General features: G+C 41.1%; 1 protein-coding gene across 1 annotated transcript; it reads right to left on the bottom strand.

Moving 5' to 3' along the window:
* Window positions 1-3,988: 3,988 nt before the first annotated feature.
* On the bottom strand, window positions 3,989-21,414 carry BEST3 (bestrophin 3). The gene is made up of 9 exons (XM_027721912.2): window positions 21,263-21,414; window positions 19,489-19,583; window positions 18,702-18,935; window positions 13,425-13,579; window positions 12,648-12,725; window positions 12,088-12,240; window positions 8,730-8,810; window positions 7,253-7,404; window positions 3,989-4,898 (listed from the first exon to the last, which is right to left on the bottom strand). The coding sequence occupies exons 1-9, from the start codon at window positions 21,412-21,414 to the stop codon at window positions 3,989-3,991; spliced, it is 2,010 nt and encodes a 669-aa protein (XP_027577713.1).
* Window positions 21,415-21,766: the final 352 nt, after the last annotated feature.

Below are 21,766 nucleotides of genomic sequence, written 5' to 3'. Positions count from 1 at the left end.
AGTTGTCGTGTATTTTAGACCAATCTTGCCTTGATTCCCCTTTGTCCTTATCACTGTTTAAGAATGGATAACTTATATGGGCTAACTTATTTATCTAGAAAGTGTCATTTGTTTGGTTATAAACCAAGACAAACATCTATAAAGCTCTATCCCTCATTTACAGTAGCAGGGTATTTTTGTTTTCTCTACTATGCAGCAGACTTAACACTCTGATACATTTCCATTATTTCTAAAATACTTATATATTCCTCAAACATGAGCTTGCAGTCAGAAATCTGTTATTTATGGCAAAGGTTTTAAGGTTGTTGGGACATGTCTCTGCAACCAATCAGTCCCAGCACTGACGTCTTGGCTCTATGAATTTCAGTGTGGAGTGTGAACACAACCTAGAAATAGGTGGAAAATCAGGCATCATGTAGAGGGACTGGCCCTCTCTTTGTTCTGATATATCTGATCCTGCTTGAGATTAACACCATTTGATAGGAGCAAGTTGCTGCTCTGACCTAACCTGGCCCTATTCTCTCCTTTTCTAGCTTTGCCAACTTTTGTAATCTGTGTGATTGTTCCTGGTAGACATCAAGTTGACTTGCATGGTAGGTCAAACCTTTGTCAGAAATGCTTCTTGAGAGTTCAGTACAATCAAGATGATGGTGTTTCTCAAAGTGCCTTTATTCATGCAGTAATTCAACATTGCTTATACCTGTGAACATGAATTGTAGATTGTTGGGTCTGCTAAAAGAATCCATTTACCATGCTAAGGCAAATAGTTTACCAGAAAAAGAGAGCACATAATCCCAAAAGATAATGTAGTACAAATCAGAGTCCACAGATGTTTGCAAAAGTGAGATAACAGACTAAATGAGGAGAAGAAATTTTTCTGGTAACTCATCCTGGCATTAGCTTCTTTACAGGCAATGAGCACAATATTATAGCTAACTTGGAGCTGGTCCACTGTGTGAAATGCTAGTTGCTTATTGCAGATTGTGCTGTGTGACTTCAGAGCTGTCATTCCTAATTTAACACACGTCTACATGTCTAGTAGTCACATCTGTAGGACTGAAGCTTTTATCTGTCTAATGGCTGCTGTGTGGCCACTCTGAGCCTCCATCAAAGAATGAAAACAGGGAGTGCTGGCAGAGTGAGTGGGAGAGGCAGTAAAACCATTGCTGATGTATAATGAAATGTATAATGTCCTGGTTGAAAGCAGCAGTGTGCATCCTAGGCAGTGACCAGGCTGAGAAGATGATGGGAGATGAGCAGAGTTGGATGATGAGAAGCTGGGAAGGCTCTTTCGTGCTTAGCAGTGCTGGGATGAAACATGCAGATGTCTGGGTTGAGGAGGAAGAGCACTTTCCTCCAACACCTTAAACCCTGGTGGAAGCTGTGTGAAGAATTAGTGAAGAGGTGTGATGGGACTGGACTCTCAGTGCAAATTCGTTGTGGACACTTGACAGTCATCTCTGACTTTTGGTTTAAATTCCCTTACAGTGGGAAGCACTGTTCCTCAACCTTATGTACTGTAAGGAGAAAGCTTGATAATGGGCCAGACTTTCTTCGCAGCTGCTGAAAAGCCTTCTTATACATGCACAGCCAAACTGTGTATGGCCAAACTTCCCAGAAACTTATATTGCTTTCCTGACCTGAACAAAGTGCTACAGAGGAGAGCAGCAGTTACTTTATTTCTAGCTGTGCTGCTGGAGCTGTCTGGGTATCCTTAAAATGTATTGTTTATACTTCAAATTTACCATTTGTTGAAGTTAACCTCATTAGTAAATGAAGTTCCTTGACAGTTGCAGATGTAATTAAACTGAGAAAATACTGAATAGAAAAGTATGACTTCAGCTACAAGAAGAAACAGGGAATCAGGAGGAAAGAGGCAATGCTTCCAGAGCTGAGTATTGCCTAGGAAGGGCCGTTCAGAAAACTGGACTGCTAGGCTAAGATGCTGTTTATTTCAACATAATTTCACTTCACAGAGTTCCTCATTTTGTTGGTCAAATCTGAACGTAGTAACTTCATTTGCCTGAGGACTTGTGTAGTGGCAAGGGTGAGGTTGCACCAGAACGCCTCACTCCAAAGTGTGATTAAACTGCACTAAGCTGCTGTCAGACACCAGCGTCACCTCATCTCACAGTGTGAAGAAGTGCCTCCGAAGGTGCCTGGGAAAACTGTGCTTGGCTTTTCTGCATACCTAGAATTCACATAATATGAGTTTAAACAGCTCTTCCTTGGGCCAAGTGTCCTCTGCTTCCTAAACTGATCAGGATACATGTGCTTTTTCAAGTGTCTTTGAAGGATTTGAAAGGGTGGCTCTGCTCATACTCTGCCTAATGCACACTAGCAGGATCCAATTCCCAGACTGAAATAACGCTGGAAGAAGTAGAAGTGGGAGGTTGAGAATGGAACGCTGGCTTGCTACAGAAGGGTAGTTGATTTTTGTTCAAAGACTACCCAGATGAGATAGCAGAGTCCTCCTCTATGTGATAGCCTGCTGGAAGGGCTCCTCACCTAAGCTGTGATCCAGAGAAGCAGGAGCTCCTTCCCAGCTTCAGGGAGTCCTAAGGACTCCCCGAAGCCACTGAGGCTACAGTTACCCTGGCAGAGGTCCTGGTTTATTGTCTGAAGTGCAACCTTCTGGGCAAGAGAGCTGGGTGGACTTGCTGCCCGTACAGTCCATACTGCTTTTGCTGGCTGTTGCAGACCCATAATTTTCTGTGTCTCCCCTTCTCTCTGTTCTTTCCATCCCTTGAGCTATCTGGTGTCCCCCTTTTCCAGGGAGACCATCTACTTAGATACTTACTCATGGGAGAATGCTGGTGACATGCTCTGGACTGTGTTTTTGTAAATGTGGATAAAGAGCTAAAAGCAAGGAGCTGCTGCTGCTTTCCTAGCCTGCTTTGAGACATGTTGCAGGAGTGACAGCTGAAAGGCCAGGTCACTACCAGGAGGTTTAGGGAGGTGGCTTGGCCACCCCTGGAGCAGCAGGAGCCACCTAATGCTGGCGCAGATTTGGATTAATGGAGAATGTGTGTGGTGTGTCTGGAAGCATGGGAAGGGGGCAGGGGAAGGAAGTGGAAAGCAATTTTGCTACTGGTCCTGGGCCATTTTGTTGTCTGCCTGGGATGATTGTAGCCTGTGCACTTCCAGCTGAAGATCTCCACAAGACTGGAGCTCTAAGCTCAGTTGCCCCTGCAGCTCCACCACCTCTTGAGAGAGTGCCACAGCCCTGTCATCATGAGAGAGGCCACCTGGGAGCCTCATTTTACAATAACCAGCCACTGTGTATGCCACATACGTGCTCCAGGGAGCAAAGACCAAGACTGAGACTTCCCATGACCTATTTTGCCTCTTTCATTTTTCTTAATGAACTTAAGCATTTAATCCTTTTATTTTTCCAGTGGCATAGCTTCAGCAAGAGCGGAGCAGGCTATTGTCTTACACAAATGAGGAGCCTGATTTTTCAAGTGTTCCTCCAGGCAGTAAGAGATGGTGGGCTGAATCTCTCCAAGCTGAGGAGGGAATTTAGCCCACACCTCGCCTTTGAGCCACTCAAATAGAAAACAAAAGTCTTCATGGGTCTTACAAGGATGTCATAGACTTGAACCTGATGGAGTGGACAAAGGCAGCAGTGTTCAGTGTGGATCCAAAGTGGACAGAACCATCTCCGCTCTTCTGATAACCTTAGTGTTTCCTCTAGTTGAGCCTACGCAGCTTGCTGTTCTGTGCACTGATGGTTTGCATCCACCCCTGGGGCTCCCAGTTCTCCTGGTAAATGTTTTCCCTGCAAGGTCATGGGTTTCAAGCTAATGACCAAGTGGCTTAAAGTATGTCACCACAATGCCTCTTATTTAGGTCTCAAATCCTCTGTTGGATCTTGCTCAGGACTTGTTTGAGCATCAAGTCTGCCCTTCTGCACTTTCAGCAAATCTGTATGAGAACTATGTTCAAGAGAAGACAAGAAGTTCAGTCAAACCCAGAGGAAGCATGGTCAAAGTTTTCTTTCACTTTCCTCATTAGAAAATTCTACTATGGCTGTTTCTTTACTGTCCATGTTTTCCCATAAGTGCTGCATCTCAAACATCTCTGGTGCAGCAGCAGAAGTAACATTGTTTCCATCACTGAAGGTATTTTGTTGTGAAGTTGTCCTGGAATCTGCTAAAGGTGGTGCACTGTCAGCTGTACTAGGTGCTGTACTAGGACTATGGAAGCTTGGTAAACTCCATCGCTGAAGGTTTCTCTCATGATCTGTTATAAGACCAGCAATGTTACTACCATGGGGCTCATGTTTGGGCTCTCCTATCAAACTAGGAAGTGACTGATGCGCCTCTGAGCTTGGGATGTATGTAGTCATTTCCAGAGGGAAAAAAGGTTGGTTCAGAGGAGTCACATTTGCCTTGCCTAGGATCCTTTGGAATTTCTCTTCCGGCATGCTTGCAGAGCGCTCTGTTAGCAGATCTGGTTTGTCCAGCATGCCAAGTGCATTTTCCTCGGCTTCAGAGATGATGACCTCAGGAATTGGCTTGTTTGTCTCAGATGAGGTGTCGCTGTCACCAAACTGAGCCTCATTCCTTGAGGTTTCAGTTATGGGTCCTAGATCTCGGCTATTATGAAGTCTGTTACTTCTGTCAACTCCTTCATGTTTCTTCTTGAAGCTCGAGGCAGAGTGCCTCCCTCTTTTGTGCATTTCCTGCAGCTGTCTGATGTGCCCCTTTTCGTCTGCTGGGAAAAACACTGAATTCTCACTTGTCTGCCGACTGTAGCGCCGGTGAGTGGGGTATGAAGGACCTTCGTGGACACTGAGAAACCTCTTTACTCTTCTTAACACTGAATACTGTCTTCCATGTTTCTCCTCTTCCCAGGGCCACTCTTCCCCGTAGAGGAATTCGGTATCAGCCAGCCTGCCAAATAAAGCCAGGTAGTAGGTGTCACTTATGTATAGGAAGTATTAGGTCTTTATGCACATATATCCTGCTGTCTCAGCAGGAAGACATAGGAACCAAGGCCCTAGTGTGTCTGTAAGAAAGAGCGTGAAAAGGATGAGAGTGCCAGAAAATAGTGCCTGTGCCTTTGAACCAGCCAGATCACACAGAGAGCTCTCAACATCCAGGTGCCTCTTCTCCTGAGGACCAGGCTGGGAGAGCATTCAGCCAAGCATCTGGCACCATTTCATATTTGGGCTGCAGCCCTTTGAGGCAGCTCCACATGGTTACACTTGTGCTTAGAGTGAGAGAAAGGGAAGAAAGAAGTCCTGCTTGATGCTGTAGTTTTTTTCAGGAGAATCCTTTGGTCAAAACTAAGCGCAATGAAAAAGCTACTGCTGGAAGCAGAGTGCAACAATTTCAAAAAATTTTGGAATTACTCAGATGGCCAAATCTCACTTCTGGGGCATGATAATGCGTCTGAATGTCTCACCTGTACCCGGTGCTCTTCTCCTGTACAGCCCTGGTGGTTCATGAGAACAACTGTTGCTGCACCTGTCAGTCAATTCAGTACACGTTACTGACTCAGTGCACCCCAGAAGACAAACCAAACTGTCCTAGTTATCAGTCCTAAGGGCAAGAATGGCAAAGAGGCTTGGGCCTAATATAAGGTAAGGAGCACAGCAAGGCAACACTACCCTGAAGGGACAGAGGAATTTCATCCAGCATTTGTGAAGATCATAGAATAGTTTGTGTTGGAAGGGACTTTTAGAGGCCATCTAATCCAACCTCCCTGCAATGAACAGGGACAGCTTCAACCAGATCGGCTTGCTCAGTGCCCCATCCAACCTGACCTTGAATGTTTCCAGGAATGGGACATCTACCACCTCTTTGGGCAACCTGTTCCAGATGTCTACTTGAGGTGAATGAAGAAGGCTTTGGATTTGGGCTCAAGTTTTGTATATTTGCTTTGGCCTTGGATGAATCTTTGGAACTTGTTTTTGAAGTCTGCATAAGAACTACTCATTATTTTTAGAGATATAAACAGAGAAACAGTTCAGATGAGAAAATAATAAAAAGTGAACACATCAGAGCTGTTTGCATTTCACAGGGCTAACAGGGATCTATTTTTATTCACTCCTTCCTTCATATTTTGTGAGAAGTCCTTCTTATTAAAAAGATTGTTTGCAGACTTAATAATGTTTCTTCTTTGCAACCTTCCCCCCCTAGCAATTGCAGTAAAATAAATTATATTATGTAAGTTTTTCTTCTTTACTTTTTTAATGTTGTTCTTTACTTTACTCTTTGGCATTTTATAGTTTTTCCAGAAGTAAATAATTCTGAAGAGGCTGATTGTAATAACAGGAACTCATATAAATCCATTGTCCTTTGTAGTAGAATGCATGCAAAATGAAAAAATAAGAGGAATAAAAATGAGAAACCAGCAATTTTGAGGCCAAATGAAACAAAAAAATTAAGCACCTTTTATTTTGATAAAGGTGGGAAATGATGGGAAAATTGTAAACATCTTGAGATAATTTTTAAAGTTAACAAAGTGGCTACTGCAAAGTTTTAGAAAAGATTTGCAGATAAGAACATCTACTTGCCTGGTATTTGTTCAGTCATGATAGGATTTACACTTACTGACCTGTCTATTTTACAGTGTGTCACAATTATTTAAAGTAACAGCTTCTAAACCAACTGGCCTATCACTAATTGCTCAATTAGATCCCAACAACAGGGAGCAATCCTATATCCTCTATATGTTTCTTTGTAACAATGGTTCTTATGTTGATCTCTGCAAATAAATCCTCTTCATCCCTTCACAAAATCTGACCGCTCCAACTTGCACGCCCAGATTATTAGTCAGTGAAAAGTCATACGACATTTAAGATGATTTTTTGTTGATCTTCACAAAAATCTGGACTGATTCTAGCTGTCATTTGCTAACTAAATAAGCAAAGGAATAGCTATTTTGCTAATTGGGGAGTGTATGAAGCAGCTGTAGTAAAGAAAGTATTATTAAGAAAAGTCAGTCACTGTCTTAAGGTGCCATCCAGTGCTCAGAGACTGTCAATAAACTCTCCCTGCAAACATGCTCTATTTACTAATTATACAATTTAGCTATGTGTGCACGATTTGTATGTACACATGGACCACTGGAGACGTCATCCCACCAACACCAGCCTGTCCACTCCCTCCTAATATCACTTTCCATTTCCATCTCCCCTGCTTGCAGTATCGTCACAGCCTGTGCTGACTATCCGTCAATCAGCGTGGGCTGTAGAGGTGGTGATCTTTCTGATGGCATTAAGGACCTTAGTACCACTCACCCCATTTCAATAGTCGATCCAAGAAATGAAGGAATACAGTAATCAGCAGCTGCTTTTGTGTAGGGAGGCCGAGCAGAGGAATCATTCCAGTAAATATCTTTCTCCATCCTTGGCAAGTTCATGTGCATCTCATCCACCGCCAGAAGTGAGACCTTAGATTTTTTTTTTTTATATAAATTATGTCACTTTCAGCATAGTACAGTATATGAAATAATCTGCTTTATATTCCCTGGGTCAACATTTCTTTCAGAAACCCTTTAACATAAGCTCTGTGTGATGGCCTGGGCATTAGGAAGAGACTCAGTATTATAAAATAAACCCCCTATATCCACCTATATTCACAAAAGTGTAAATTTTATTGTAACTTGAGACTTCTGTACTGCAGAGATATTTATGTCAGATTGCAGTCCTTTCCATAAGCGTGATGTAGTTAAATGTGATCCTCCATGTGTTATGAAAAGTTTGTGTCAAGTATTAACTGTGCTCCTTAAAATGTCTGGAGGTCAAGAATCTGATAAGCTTCATCCCCATTTTAAGACATTCAGAACCAAGTATGTGACCATCTTGTTCTAGGACCTTCTGATATATTTTATACAAGAGGCTGTAAGGCACTGTAGCATGAGTACCCTGAAGTAGTGCTAAGCCAGAGAGCATCTTTGGTAGTATGAAGTCCTTTCCCACTCCTGTGCACACCTGCATTGCTTACTTTGGTTAATATGGTGGTTTGCTTGGCCTGCCCTTGCTCCCTCTAACTCCTGGGCTCTGCTTTGCTGCCTCAGTGGTCCTCAGCCAAAGTGGAGTCCCACAGCAGCTCACCCAGCCCTGTGCTTGGCTCCATGCAAGGGGAGCAGCAGGTGCCTTCTCGTGTCTCTGAGCTCCTTCATGGCACAACAGACGGGGCTGTTTGGGAATTGGGGGTATCTGCAATAAATGTGTACTCTGGTCATCACACAGCTCCTGCCAAGAAAGGCACTGGCTTCTGTGGCAACCACAGATGCTGCTGTGGGTGGCAGCATCAAAAGATGAATGGGACTGGTCCTGCTTATTAGTTCAGGGCCCTGCTTGGTCTTTTTAGCATTTTCACTGCCTTTTTTTTTTAAAGGAAGGTTCACATGCAATATTTTAATCCCAAAACATTCAGATTAGCAAAATGTGTTCTTATCTATGTGGGAACGGCTTTTGGATTTTGCAGGATTGACTTACATTACATGTTTTTCCAGGCATAAAGTGATCTTATAATTTGAGATCAGTCATTTGCATGTTTCGTCAGGCACCATAAACACCAAATGCCAAAATCAAGATGAATTATCTTGCCGAAACAAACTCTGGGGATCACAACCTTCAGGGAAAGAATTTGTTTTGCTGACATTTGGTGCCCTAATTTGTACCTCAATTTAAGAAATATTTAAGAAATAGGATTAAATGTAATGATAACCTATCATACAGTAAAGTGGGAAGTAGAAATAACAACAGCAACCTGTAAATTTCTATCGATGCACCAATTAGTTTCAAAATCATCATCATCTTCTCCAAATGGATTAATAAGCTGTTCAGCAACCTGAAAAGAAAATGAGACAGTGAAGAGAGGTTGGAATGCCATGTCAGGACTACTGCTGCAGAGAAAGTAAGATTGGATTTTTCTCTCTCTCCCTGCCTGTCACTTGCAATCATAGCTTGATTTCCCGTTTGATGGTTTTGCCAGCCTAGCAAAGGAAGAGCTCGCTTTCCCTATAGATTTATAACTCTCTGCCTTGCTGGTGCTGTCAGTCATGATTGTTGGTGCTCGCCTACTGGGAATTGAGACATGTCTGGCCCATGGTAATTGTCACATAAAATAGTCATTACCTTTTCTTACTGTTGTCTTTGGCTCATTTAAATAAATGGTTTAGCAGCTAGGGGCTCTGTTACTGCACTATTATCTATGATAGTCTACCAGCCCATTGGGTCAGTATTCCCAAGCCTCGCAGCTGGAGTTTGTTGGATGGAGTAGAGCTTGGCTCTCCAGCTCAGCCCTCAGACCCTGCTTCTTTATCAGGGTTAATCCTAATGGTCCCCTTCCACAGCTTTTCAGGAAAAGCAGCCCACAAAAACCTTGACTCAAGCAGACCCCATGCATCATGCTAGCCAAATCCAAGAGACAGAATCAGAGTCTGTTCTTTAATTTAGCCTTCTGGCTTGGGTTTCTCTACCTGAAGAGATTGAAACTGCAGGGCAAAAGCCCATCCTGTGGAGGACATAAGCAAACAGTGAGCTCAGGCACCTTGGTGATGAGGCACCTTATTCTGGGAATGAGTCTGGGAAGGGAACCCTCTCTGGCTGTCCTCATCCAGTAGAAAAACAACCAGAGACTGCCTCTTCATCCCCATGATCACCAAAGTACATTGTGGGGAGAAAGTGCATAGCTGCTGAGGGAGGAAAAAAAAGGATGAAACAGGAAAATTAAAAAAAAAAAGGTTTTAGGAAATACAGTCTGCTTCTCTATTTCTTACTTCCTTGGTACGCTGAGGTTAAATATCCTCTCCCTTCCATGCTTTTCTCCTTCTGTTTATCTTTCTAAGCCCTGCTTTTGAAGCCAATCACATTCTTGATGACCCTTCCAAACCTTCCTAGTGGTCACCAGGACCAAAAGCAGCAATCAATCATTGATTTAATGTGCATATGGGCAAAGAAGCTGCATGATTAAACAGTCCTGCTAATTAACCTCACTATGAACAGCTATGCTCTAAATAACATATAACAGTAAGGTAGTTGCTCCCTGGGTATTTTTCCTACGTGTCTCTAGGTTGTGCCCATGGGTAAGCTGACTCTTCCAGGCCACCACTTCCCAGGCCAGCACTGTCAGATAACAAAGGACCTACTGAGTACACTAATCCTATGAAAACACATGTAAGGAGGAATGAAGAAAGACAGGGGCACCTCTGCTCATACTCATTGACCGGGCCTATGTTATTAAGTTCTGGGTATAGCTATGAAAGTGCTGCAATAGGAAGGAACCAGAACACAGTCTGTGCTGTGGCTCTGGATCAGCTTTGTGTGAAGCAGAGATCACCACCCAAAAAACCTATCACACGAGCTTAAAAAAGTGAGCAGCACAGGGACAGAAGGAACAGCACTGGTGACCTTTTGCTTGGCTGACCTGATCCTGGAATGTGAGACACGGATTTATTCTCCAGAAAGGAATGTAGTGCTGGTCAACTAAACTCTGTATTTGGACAGTCCATCTATGCCTGTAATGAAAATGGAGATTTAGAAGTGTCTCACCTGATGGGAAACTTTGGCCCTGTACTGTAGGTATAACAGGCCAGGCTTGAGGCCAAGGAATGAGCTCAGTTTAGCCATTATTTCTGAGGAATTGCCAAATTACTGGAAGTCAATATCTCAGGGCCCTTTTTGCTGCCTGGCAGCCAAAGGCCAACACACTCAGCAGGAAACCGACTGTAACCTTCAAGACAGAAATATCCTGACTCGGGGCACTGAAGGTTTGGATGAACCCCCCGTCTGAGGGAACACTGCTGATATCAAATTAACTTTTTAAAACTTCTTCTCCTCCCTTCCATTTCCTTATGCAGAAGATTTTTCAGTTACAATGGCATCTCACACCTGCTGTAGCTGGGAGTTGGCTGCAAGTCCTGAGCCTAACTGGAAGAGATGCTACTAACATCCTTCGGTGCTGGTGAAGGGGAAACCATTGCCCCTCAACAGCACCAGAAGGGCAGTCAAGAGGAACAGCTTAGTTTTGTAACCCACTAGTAAAACCCTGGAAGACATTGCCTAGAGATAAAGCCTCACTTTTCTCCAGGAGAAATTGCTACCCTCAGTGCACCAGCCTCCCTTCCTCTCTCTGCTGCTCCTATCTGGGATGGTTCCTATGCAGTCCCTTTTACCCCCTGATTTCCTATGACAGAGGATTAGAGTAGCTTGCCCTGCAGCCTCCCTCACAACCTGCCAGCTTGGTATGCTGTCTTCCCTACTCTACTCTTTGGAGCTGGCTGGGGGAAGGGTCTCTAAAACTGGCAAATTTTGTGCAATGTGTATTCTAACAGAAAAGTCAGAAGTTTCCTCTGACAGAAAAGTGAGAAGCTTCCTCTAAGTTTCCAGCCATGATAAATAAACACAAAGGGAAATATTAATGTGCACAGACCCTTATGTACCAATTTGATTTTTATTTGAAACTTTTTTCCAGTTAGTCTACTGCAGAGGAGAGAATCACCTTGAGATACCTGGCTTAATTACTCAGCTATCAGACTGATGGTGATATGTTAACCTAGCAGTTGTCAATGGGCTGATGGGCAGCATTCAATTCCTTCTATAAATGTTTTTAATGAATGTTTTTATGTAGTGGAGTTGTAGCCAATATTGGCTGTCATTCTTTCATAGCCCCCTGGAACTGGAGACCTTTAATTGCCTGCATCTGATGAGGTTAACAGCCGATTATGATTCAGTCCCTTTCAGCCAACGCCAGGTCTGGAGCAGTATTTCCCCACTGAACAGTGGAGTGGGAGAAAGGTTTTTTTTTTTATCTTTCATCTGTCGTTTTATAGGCCAGGTCCTGAGACCTGATTTTTTTGGGTAATATTCCCTTGCGGTGTTGTGGCTGCATTGGTGCTACTCAAATGGGCTCTTTCAGGTTCATGACCATTTCTTACTGTACAATCAGGTGGAATGAAAGATGTATTGCGTGATGTGTCTATATGACCACAGAACACTTAGGGCTGAATTCAGCTCTGGTGTAACTCCAGTAATCTCTGGTGATTTTACAGGGTGTCACGGATCTGACACCTTGACGAGCCCCATAGAGAGGGTTCCCCCATCACCTTTCCAGAAAGCTAGTTTACCTTGAGCCATCCTGCGTAGAAGAAGAACTGTAACAGTGTGAAGATTGGAATGTAAATGTCTAAGTCATGGCCCTGATACCCTTGGTCAGTATCCAAAAATTGGCGCCCTATCAGGCAGGCAAAGAAAAAAGTATAGACTGCGAGAGTAACAACCTGCAAAGAACAAAACTTCATTGAAATAATACATTGGAATAATACAATCTTATGCACAAAGCAACACATACTCAAAGGCCTGTGACTGCCTTTTGCCATGTAATTTATGAATCTGTAGGAAGGTATTGCAAATAGAAAGGCCACAGGTATAATTACGGCCAGGAAGAACACCCAGGAAACATAAAAACATTTCAGTGCTTCCCTCCCCTCTTCCAAACTATGCAAGATCTTCAAAACATCTCTGCATTAAATATGACTTACATAGTCAGCAAGGCCTCCACGGTCCCGCAGGAGTGCACCAGTGCTCCATAGCTCAGATACTCTGGTTGAGACTATGAATGTTTTGTACCAACCTCCCCTTTCTGGAAATCGTGTTTCGAATTTACTAAAGGAAAATAGCTCAGTACCTGGGTATAGACCAGTGGAATTCCAACCCAATCATAACCAAACAAAAGACTACACCAAGACCGGTATTTATTCATCTCCTAAAGGGGAAAAACAAACAAACAAAACCCAACAAACTCCAACAAAGTAAAATTGCATGGGGTACCATTATGAATTATAAATATTTTGTGACCGTTCATTTTTGCACATATAAAAAGGACAGGGAGATATGGAAGTCTAGTATATATAAATTGATACCATAACTATATCCAGCACCCCTTTTGAATATTCACTTGGTTTATGGAGTTGGAATGCTTAGTATATTATGTATTTCTTCACAAACTATCTTCTGTTTCTATCTTATCCCCAGCCTAGTGATGCATGAAAGAGAATATATTATATCATAAAAAGGATGTTTTACCACTTAATGAAATATTCAGGGAGATTATCTTCCCTGTAACTGATATTAAAATCTTCAAAATGCTACATTATTCTCATTTCTCATATTCTCAGCAACAGAACAAGTGTGAACTTACAGTGATGTTACAATAATATTTTATTCATCAATTTATTGCTTCTTTTAATACCTTCTTATTTATATAAAAAGAATCCCAGCAGACTGCTGCTGTGTGTGTTTGAGTGTGCATTGGTACACAATCAAAAGTGGGATAAATCCTGAGTAAGATAATTTAGATGACACAGGAGATCTGTGCACATTAAATAAAATCAATTATGTAAGTGAAAAGCTACCACATAGCAATTTCAGATTAGTTTTCTGTAGATTTACTTTTTCTACTTACATTCATCAGTGTCTGCAGATCTACACTGTCTCGAATTCTTCCCTCTTTTCGTGCCTTTGATGCCAAATTTCCAAACCACACAAATGGTACCCAGTATTTCAAGTGGGGAGACTTAAGTTCATCAAAAAGTTTTCTTTCATATCTTGTCATAAAACCTGTTTACCAAAAAAAAAAGTCAATTTATTCTGTGCTTTCAGTGCTACTGATACTATAAATTTTGAATATGTTTGAATCTGTTCATGTGATATTTGCATAGAACTCTTCTAAACACAATTTATAATTCTAACTAGTAGCCTACTCCTTTTTTTTTTAGCTTTTTTTTTTTTTTGCCAAGATAGATCTTGCTTGAAACAACGTATTTTTGCATTAACTACCTATGCAAAATTCTTTGTTACCAGTAGAGGCAATAATTTGCTATTACTGTGTTCTCATATCTGACTGCTGACATATTGTAGATACATACAATGTTAAGAATTGTACAAATTACTCTCTAGTTTCATATTCTGCTTTCAGAAAAATAAGGAACAGGATATATCAGTCAAAAAACTATCACTTTTCAGCAACGACAGCTTTCAGCAGCATCTCAACATATGTTGTAAGGGCAGTTACACGACCTTCTGATTCTGATAATTTTTTGGTAAATTTGCAAAGCAGTGAGCAAGCAACAGAGGATACAAGTGCATTCACGAAACAGAGCTCAAGAGAGTGTACCTTCTGCTAGCGAAATACTTCCCTGCCAGATTGTTTCATGTTTTCTTTGGGCTTATGAAGGCATGCAAAGAGACGGAGGGGGAATCATGAACAGAAATCCCGCTGCTAATGGGACACTGGGCCAGGTGACATGCTGTGGGGCTGCAGGCTGAAGCTGCTCTCTGCCTGGCAATTTGCCTTGCTCGGGTGCTGGGAAGGTATTACGTTTCCTGAAGAGTTCCCCTGCCTTGTGAAATCCTTCTTCTCCTTACTGCAAGCAAGTCCATGGTCAGATATCAGGGGAGCCAGGGCTGTGTGTGACAAAACCTGCATCAGAGCCAATCGCTGCCTGGGACTTGGCAAGGGAGCAGCTGGGCTTTGGAGCAACACCTCTACCCCATTGGAGGAGAAAGCTCTGCTCTGCTGTCCTCCTTTCACCTAGCCTTGGATAAAAGCAACTTCAGAAAATTCACATTTTCCTTTGTCCAAATCCTGGATTTTCTGGGATTGGAGCAATCTTCAGGTTCAGAGGATCTTAATTTTTGCTCAGGTGTGTGTCATCTAACAGGGTGGGTATAAAGCTTCTTTTGCTATGTTGACATTAGCCCTGAAATGGGACAAAGTTAGTAACGTGACAACCCCAAAATAAGTGGCTCAGCTAGTCAATTACAAGTTTGAATGCTGAAAATTCAATAAGGGAATTGAGAGTAGACTCCAGCTAGTAACTGAGAATATGTCCATGGTTGCTAACATTGCTGAAGATAGATGAGGCAGCAAAAAAATAAATATACAGAAACTTAGTTGTGTCATATAAAAATGTGAATAAGGAGAAAGAAGATTTGCTAAACACGGTGACCTTCTTAAATATTCTGTTGTTGAGGAAGATGTCACTGTTGTGCAGTTGCAACAAGTTAACACAGGAGATTTGAAATACTGCAACTACTGAGAAGGAAGGCAAGGACAGGACAGAATATTCTGTGATAGAGGAAATGTTCAGCAGCAAGACAATACTCCTGCAGTATCCTGGAATTTGAGAGCAGAATAAGATAAAGCTTTTAAAAGGTCTCTGGGCAGTTTGTAGCCAGTTCTCATAATCAACTGTACAGAAATAATCAGGCAACCAGACAAATTGACCTGCTAGTCATGACTCGTGACTCCTAAAATTCAGTCTTTCAGGCTGCCTTCCATTTCTATCTGGCCAACCCGATCATTACAGGACAGGAAAAGATGTTTCTGTCAGGCTGAAACAGACAGACGGGATAACAGTCTGGAGTAAACACTGGATGCAAGTCACTTGGAGGCTCTGGGAAGTCATTGTCTGGAAGGACACAGCCTGAGGGGTGTCACAAAGAATGGCAAAGCTCATTTTAAAGGATCAGTTCAGCTTTCCACTGAAACTGGGCACCTTTTGTTCAGGAAAGCTCAACAAAGTCTAGTCCTTTTAACAATAAAGTTCAATTTGACATTAGACATAGTATTCCTATTGCAGAAAATACTGGTGAAGGTGATGGCAATACAGACAACATGCAGTTCTGAACCACTTGCTGTTACTGCAGTGGTAAAGAAACACTTCATATTCTATCAAATACAGGGGAGGATATCAAACCTCAGTTATTAAAATTACATGGTTTCTAAATGTGGTCATACTATTTGTTTTTAGGAGTATTTAAAGAATTAACTGAGAAACTCTCTAAAGAACACTGTATTTGACAAGCAATGGAAGGCTGAAGCAGCTCCAGAAAACCAGAAATATTTGTCAAATATTGTGCCAAGATCTTGAAAAGGATGACCTAAGGAATGACAGGGCACTGAATCCTTGTGGAAGTATGAGAAGATTGACATGGGGTGCAATCAATAAAGAATCAAAGGGCACTAATGTGAACAATACCAACCAAAGAGATCTTATGGGATAATTATTGATGAGAACACAAGCCTGGTTGGAAAAAAAAAAATCACTCATGCTCTTCCTCAGGTGATTAGAAGAGTATTCAGTTTTCCTCACAAAACTGAGCGGTTTGAGATAAGACTGGTTCAGGGTACCTATATCAAATATTCTGAATACTGGCAGTTACAGAAGAAGGAACAATGAGCAAGTAGATAAAAGTTACATTTTCTGCTTCTGTGTTATGTGGGAAAGGGTTAATCTAGATGCTTCCTTCCAGTGGAGGATTTGAGACTGCAGACTTCAGCCATTTTTAGGTGTTCGTGCTGTTGAGCTCACACCTCATGTTTCTCTTCAGCATTTCCTATCAGCTGTTTTTGGTGGCTCTCTGACCAGTGGCTCACTCTTTTCTGTTTTTTAAGACTTGTGATCTTGAGCATCCAGCTTCCCCCTTGCACCTTGCAGCCAACAGAAGTGCTATCTCAGGACTGCTGCTAGGCATTTGACACCTATGGTATACATACTGCAGCATTCAGCATCACAATATCATGAATCTGCCCGCGTCTACTGCCTACAGTTCCACAGAAAATGTTAGAATATAAAAACGAGTCAGGAGGAAGGTCCAGCACTGAAGTCCATATCCTATAGAGAGAGATCATATATGGTGAAGCTACTGAGTGCTATTCAAGCCTTTATGCACTACTGAGAGGAAAATGGTGTTTTCATCTAATAAAAAAAAAAGAAGAACCCAAACCCATTACAAAATCCAGTGAATAGATGACTGTGCAAGTTCAGACTGAGAATAAAATTGCCCTCTTCAACAGCAAATTCACTGAATGTCTGTTCACCTAGCATGCACTGTAGACTCCAGTATATCCAGCTGAATTTTAAATCTGGGCTGGTTGTATTCCTAGAAGATATTACAGCTTAGTCAGAAATTGCAACATGATAAAGGATGCTGTTAGTAAGTTTTTGTGTCTTGTGTTATGGATGAGTCAAACTAGATTATCGCGATACTGTTCTCAGATTTAAAATGTACGAATTTAAGCAGTTCATTTGCCGAAAAGAGAAATGTGTAGCGATAGTTATGCTGTGGCAGTTAGCAGTTTGACAGCAAAATGCAAAATCGTCACAAGTTGTTTCAATGATGACTGTGCTGTAAGTATCACATTCTGCTGCTCACATTCATATTAAATGCCTCCCTCCCATGCAATCTGATATGTGATGCCACAGGGAGCTAGGGAGGGGATGATTGCAGATTATGGTCTAAATCACTGGATGTTAATAGGAGCAAAATATACCCTGAAGTGCTCAGTATTGCATCAATAAAAATTCTGCATCGCAATATGCATTAAAATGTACAGAAGGAGGACTGAAATCCAGAGCTGACTACACTATCAATACTTAGATATACAGTTTATAGTGAAATATTTTCCACTGTTAAAAAAACTCAAAACCAAAACTTGTTTTCCAGTCTACAATTTTTGTACAACACTGTGACATTCTGTCTCTTTTGGAACAGATTGTCTTTAGCAATAGGGAGGCAGAGCTGGATTAACTGCCTGGAAATTCTGTAATTTTCCAGTGCGTAGTAGAAGCAGGTTGCTGGGGAGAGCGACAGAAGCTCCCTTGATCTCTCACAGGCTCAGGTAAATATTGTTGTTGCAGAGCACAAGGAAAAGAGCTTCAAAATCCAATGAATCCAAAATAAATTATTTTTTTCCCAGTAAGATTGGTGCATCCTGCCTGGACTTTTTTTTAATATCCAAGGGTTCTCACACGTATTTGAAATGCGTGTATGTATATATACACTGCATATTTTAATGTGCTGCAACTTTGCTTATTAATCTCTGCCAGAGGAATAAATTTAAGAAATGAAAGACATTTAGTAAAAAACATATGACTTCTCCTATTTGGAACAGATCCCCACATCTTTGCACTGGTGTTCTACCTCTGACTATGCCAGTCAGAAGGCACAGTGTCACACCTCGCCTTTAAATAGTCAGTGGTCAGTCCTTCATAGACAAGCAAAGTGTTACATGACTGAACTCCCTTCACCATCATCACACTCACTGTGTTATCAAAACACAGAAAATGAAAACATGCTTAATACTTAGGACATTTATTGCTGAAAAACGAAGGTAAGGTTTTAAATTTAAAGAAAAAACCCTTGGGGCTGAGGGTTTTTTTAAGTAAATTACAACACTTAAAATGTGCAATCTACTTAAAATGCAGTCTACTTAAAATAAATTGAGATAAAACTGTACTTGTGAAGTGCTTACACGAGAAAAAGTTGTATCCTAGACATTGAGGCAACACCATATAACAAGTTACCACTCCTACTGCATCATACTATATTGCAGCTTTGTTATTTTTCATGCTTTAGAAAAGGTTATACCTGTTCCATATGCCTGAGTATTTGGGGCAGACCTATTGCCTCCACTGTGTCTGAAAAAAGATTCACATAAGAGTCTTAGACTCATTTGATTTCTATGGTGTTGCTAAATGAAGACTTTAGGAGTATTAAAGATGCAAGCTTAAGGTCCCGTCATTTAAGTCACTAACAAAAAGGTGACTGCTTTGACATGGGTTAGTATGGGGCACACATGGGGCCACAGAGGAAAATAAAAATGTCTGGCTCCTTCCCTCCCTTAGCGCCCCCCCCGAGGGAAAGGAAAGCAATTTTGTGAGCAGGACTCTGATACCTGCTCCTACCACATGGTCCATGGTGGGGAACCTTTTGTACACAGCTGTGCTCACAGAGCGAAAGATCAGCAGAGACGTTAAATTCACATAACGCATGAGAGTCCTCCTTAACAAGCGCCCATATTCATCTCTGCCCTGGACACAGCTAGAGATGAGGAACATCAGACGATCTGGCCATGGCAAGTTCACAAACTGGTTCCACCAGCGATTCACCACCAAAGTAACGTAGAAACCTGGGGGTTAGAAGAAAAAAAAAAGTCCAGTGCCTATCAGGATTTCTGCTTGGGTTACTTTGATTTAGTTTGCAGAGTATTATTCATAACACTAAGCTGCTACATTTCCCAGAATAAACGCAGTAAGTCATGTCAAAGCCCAGAATGCAATCAGTGCTAATTATTTAATAGACACTGCAACTTAATGGCACATTCCAGCTGAGTATCTCAGACCTATGAACCTCCAAATTTCCTCTTCCGTAGTGAAACTTAAGTGGATTTAGTGCCTTGAAAGATCAGGCATAACGTATTAGTGCTATTTGGCAATATATATACATATATATATATACACACGTATATGGAAACTTTTTTTGTTGGTATATTAAGAACATAAGTGTTGATGTGACAAAAGCAACTTGAATTTAAGGAGACCTGTTCGAAGCTGATGATTTATTGTGAGCCTCTAACATCCCACATGCCTCTCAGCTCTGAAATGCTTCCATGCATGGACATTCACAAAATGCATGAACAGAGACAGTGCTGGAGAATAATTTCACATGTAACCGGTACTTACCAAGCACAAAAGTTACCGGGATTTGTTCAGCATATTTGTCACAGTAAATTGATAATTTTTCAAAGAACCGTTTTTGGCTACCTGTAAGAAAAAATCTGCAGCAAAAATAAAATGTATTTGTCCTTGCATAATATTCTGGCACTAGCTACAAAGTGCAAATATGTATAAATAATCAGGTATGTGCAACGGGGAGCAACCTTGGCTAATGTCTTCAAGTGAATTCTTAAAGGTAACATGCTGAACACTTTTGGCATGTATTAAAGAAGCTGGAGGAGAAGACAGTATTATTCCCTGCTCTTTGCAGTTTTCTTATTACTAAGTTGATTGGCACTACTAATTAGAATCAACATACCTGGGGAGAATCAGTTTGCTGTCTCATACCGACCAAAGATGATAGTAAGCTGTAAGTCTGCAAGTAGAGTTTGCTCTCATTTTTCAGAGGGGTACTTAATGATAATACTCAGGTCTACTTGAATTGCAAAAGTTTACCAATCTCTAATTGCTCCTATTTGAAAATGTCATGTTGTTGCAGCAGTTTTTTACTCTGACTCCTTTGAAATTTTTCTTTTCCATAAGATTAAAAATACAACAACTGTATTTATTTTGCAGTGAGGAAAATATTCACCAAATTATAGCAAATTGAGTGGACCATGTCAACTGCTGCCCATGGGAAAAGATATGTAAAAAATACAAGCTTAAATATAAACTTATTTTAAAATTTTATAGATGAATATTATTACAGTTATTCTTTGATTTCATAGAAAAGAAACATATAACAAATATTCGATGGGATTTGTTTACAATTGTGCAATAAAAGCTGGAGCACATATAGAAAGCTTCCCATGGTGTATTTACCATGGTCTTCAATTGCCTGACATTTCAGTAAAACTAGATTAATTTAAATGAATGTGAGACTCTGTTGTTTCCTTACATATTAATACTGTAATTTTCTTTCTGAGTTTACAGATTCCTGAACATTTTGGAAAATTACTGATTAATGACAAACTGAAGCTCATTTTCTCCCTGTTTCACATAAAAAGCAGACAGGTATAATTACGGATCGTGGTAAGAGCTGAATCATGATTTTGATACTTCTGTGTAGTGTACTTCATCAATTAAAAGTTTCACTGTACTAATTGATGCATTCCATCTGTCATACAGCTGTTTAATTCACACCTTGGTGGAAGAAGCAACTCTTCTAACTGATCCTCCCAAGTGCTGGATGACACACAGATAATAACCATATCTGGCTTCCATGCAGTTTTCCTTGGCTCTCTGCAAGCCTAAAAATAAAGTTTGCATGCCTTTCTAGCTTTAAGCAAAACTTTTCTTTTCCTGGCTATATAACCTGACTCTCAACTTATTACCTCTTGGGGTTGTTAAAGAAATTACTACTGACTAGCTGAAGAGTTCTGCAAGGAGAATAACTGATTATCTAAAGCAGGGAGGCACACTCACCTCCTCCAGCTCAATATCAGAACAACAAAGGCTGTATAACCTAGGCTAACTATGAGTGTTTATTTAGTGTAACTTCAGTAGGATAGTTGCTCAGTGCTGGGCTGAAAATACAATCAGCTGAATCCAATAGAATTTACACTCTACATACTTTATCTGGAACAGTAAACTAAACATGGAAATGAAAGCACATTAGAAAAAGTCCAAGGAAAAGATAATAATTATGTAGTAACCTCCCCCCATCACTCATCAGCCTAACACTAGGAAGTGTGAAACTTCAGTATAACATTTAATGAGATGTGAATTGGAAAGAGTGTACCTGTATAATACACTTATCGCTGTGTAAAGAGTAGCAAAAACAATAAATTCTCTGTACAGCAATTTGTAGATGCTGCCTTTCCACCTTAGGAGTAATCTGTGAAATCCAAAGAAAGTGGCATTTGCTACTTTGCTGGAATAAGTGACTGTCATCGTCTTGGCAGGCTGTGCCTAGAAACAGTAGAAGAGAAGCAGGAAACCAACAACATTTTAGACAGCATATCCTAGCCTGAATGCACCCTTGTATAGATAGATACATAGACATACATGCACATATAAATATATAAAAGTATGTGTACATAAACACATGGTGTGTGTATTCATATATATATAGAGAGAGAAATAAAAATCTTGTAGTTACAAGCCCTATTGAGTCTGTCCCTGAAGACTGACTGATGCAAGGCTGTATCAAAGACCACCCAAACTCAATAGTTAGCACTGAATGTGGCCACTTTCCTGGGTGGCAGCGGCAGAGACATGTTACACCTCTGAAGTCTCTGGTTAC

The sequence above is a fragment of the Pipra filicauda genome, unplaced genomic scaffold (assembly GCF_003945595.2).
Source record: "Pipra filicauda isolate LSUMZ 115617 unplaced genomic scaffold, ASM394559v2 scaffold93_size3172892_pilon, whole genome shotgun sequence".
NCBI lineage: Eukaryota > Metazoa > Chordata > Aves > Passeriformes > Pipridae > Pipra > Pipra filicauda.
Note: the sequence above shows the minus strand (reverse complement) of the source record. Positions and strands in the feature narration are given on the sequence as shown.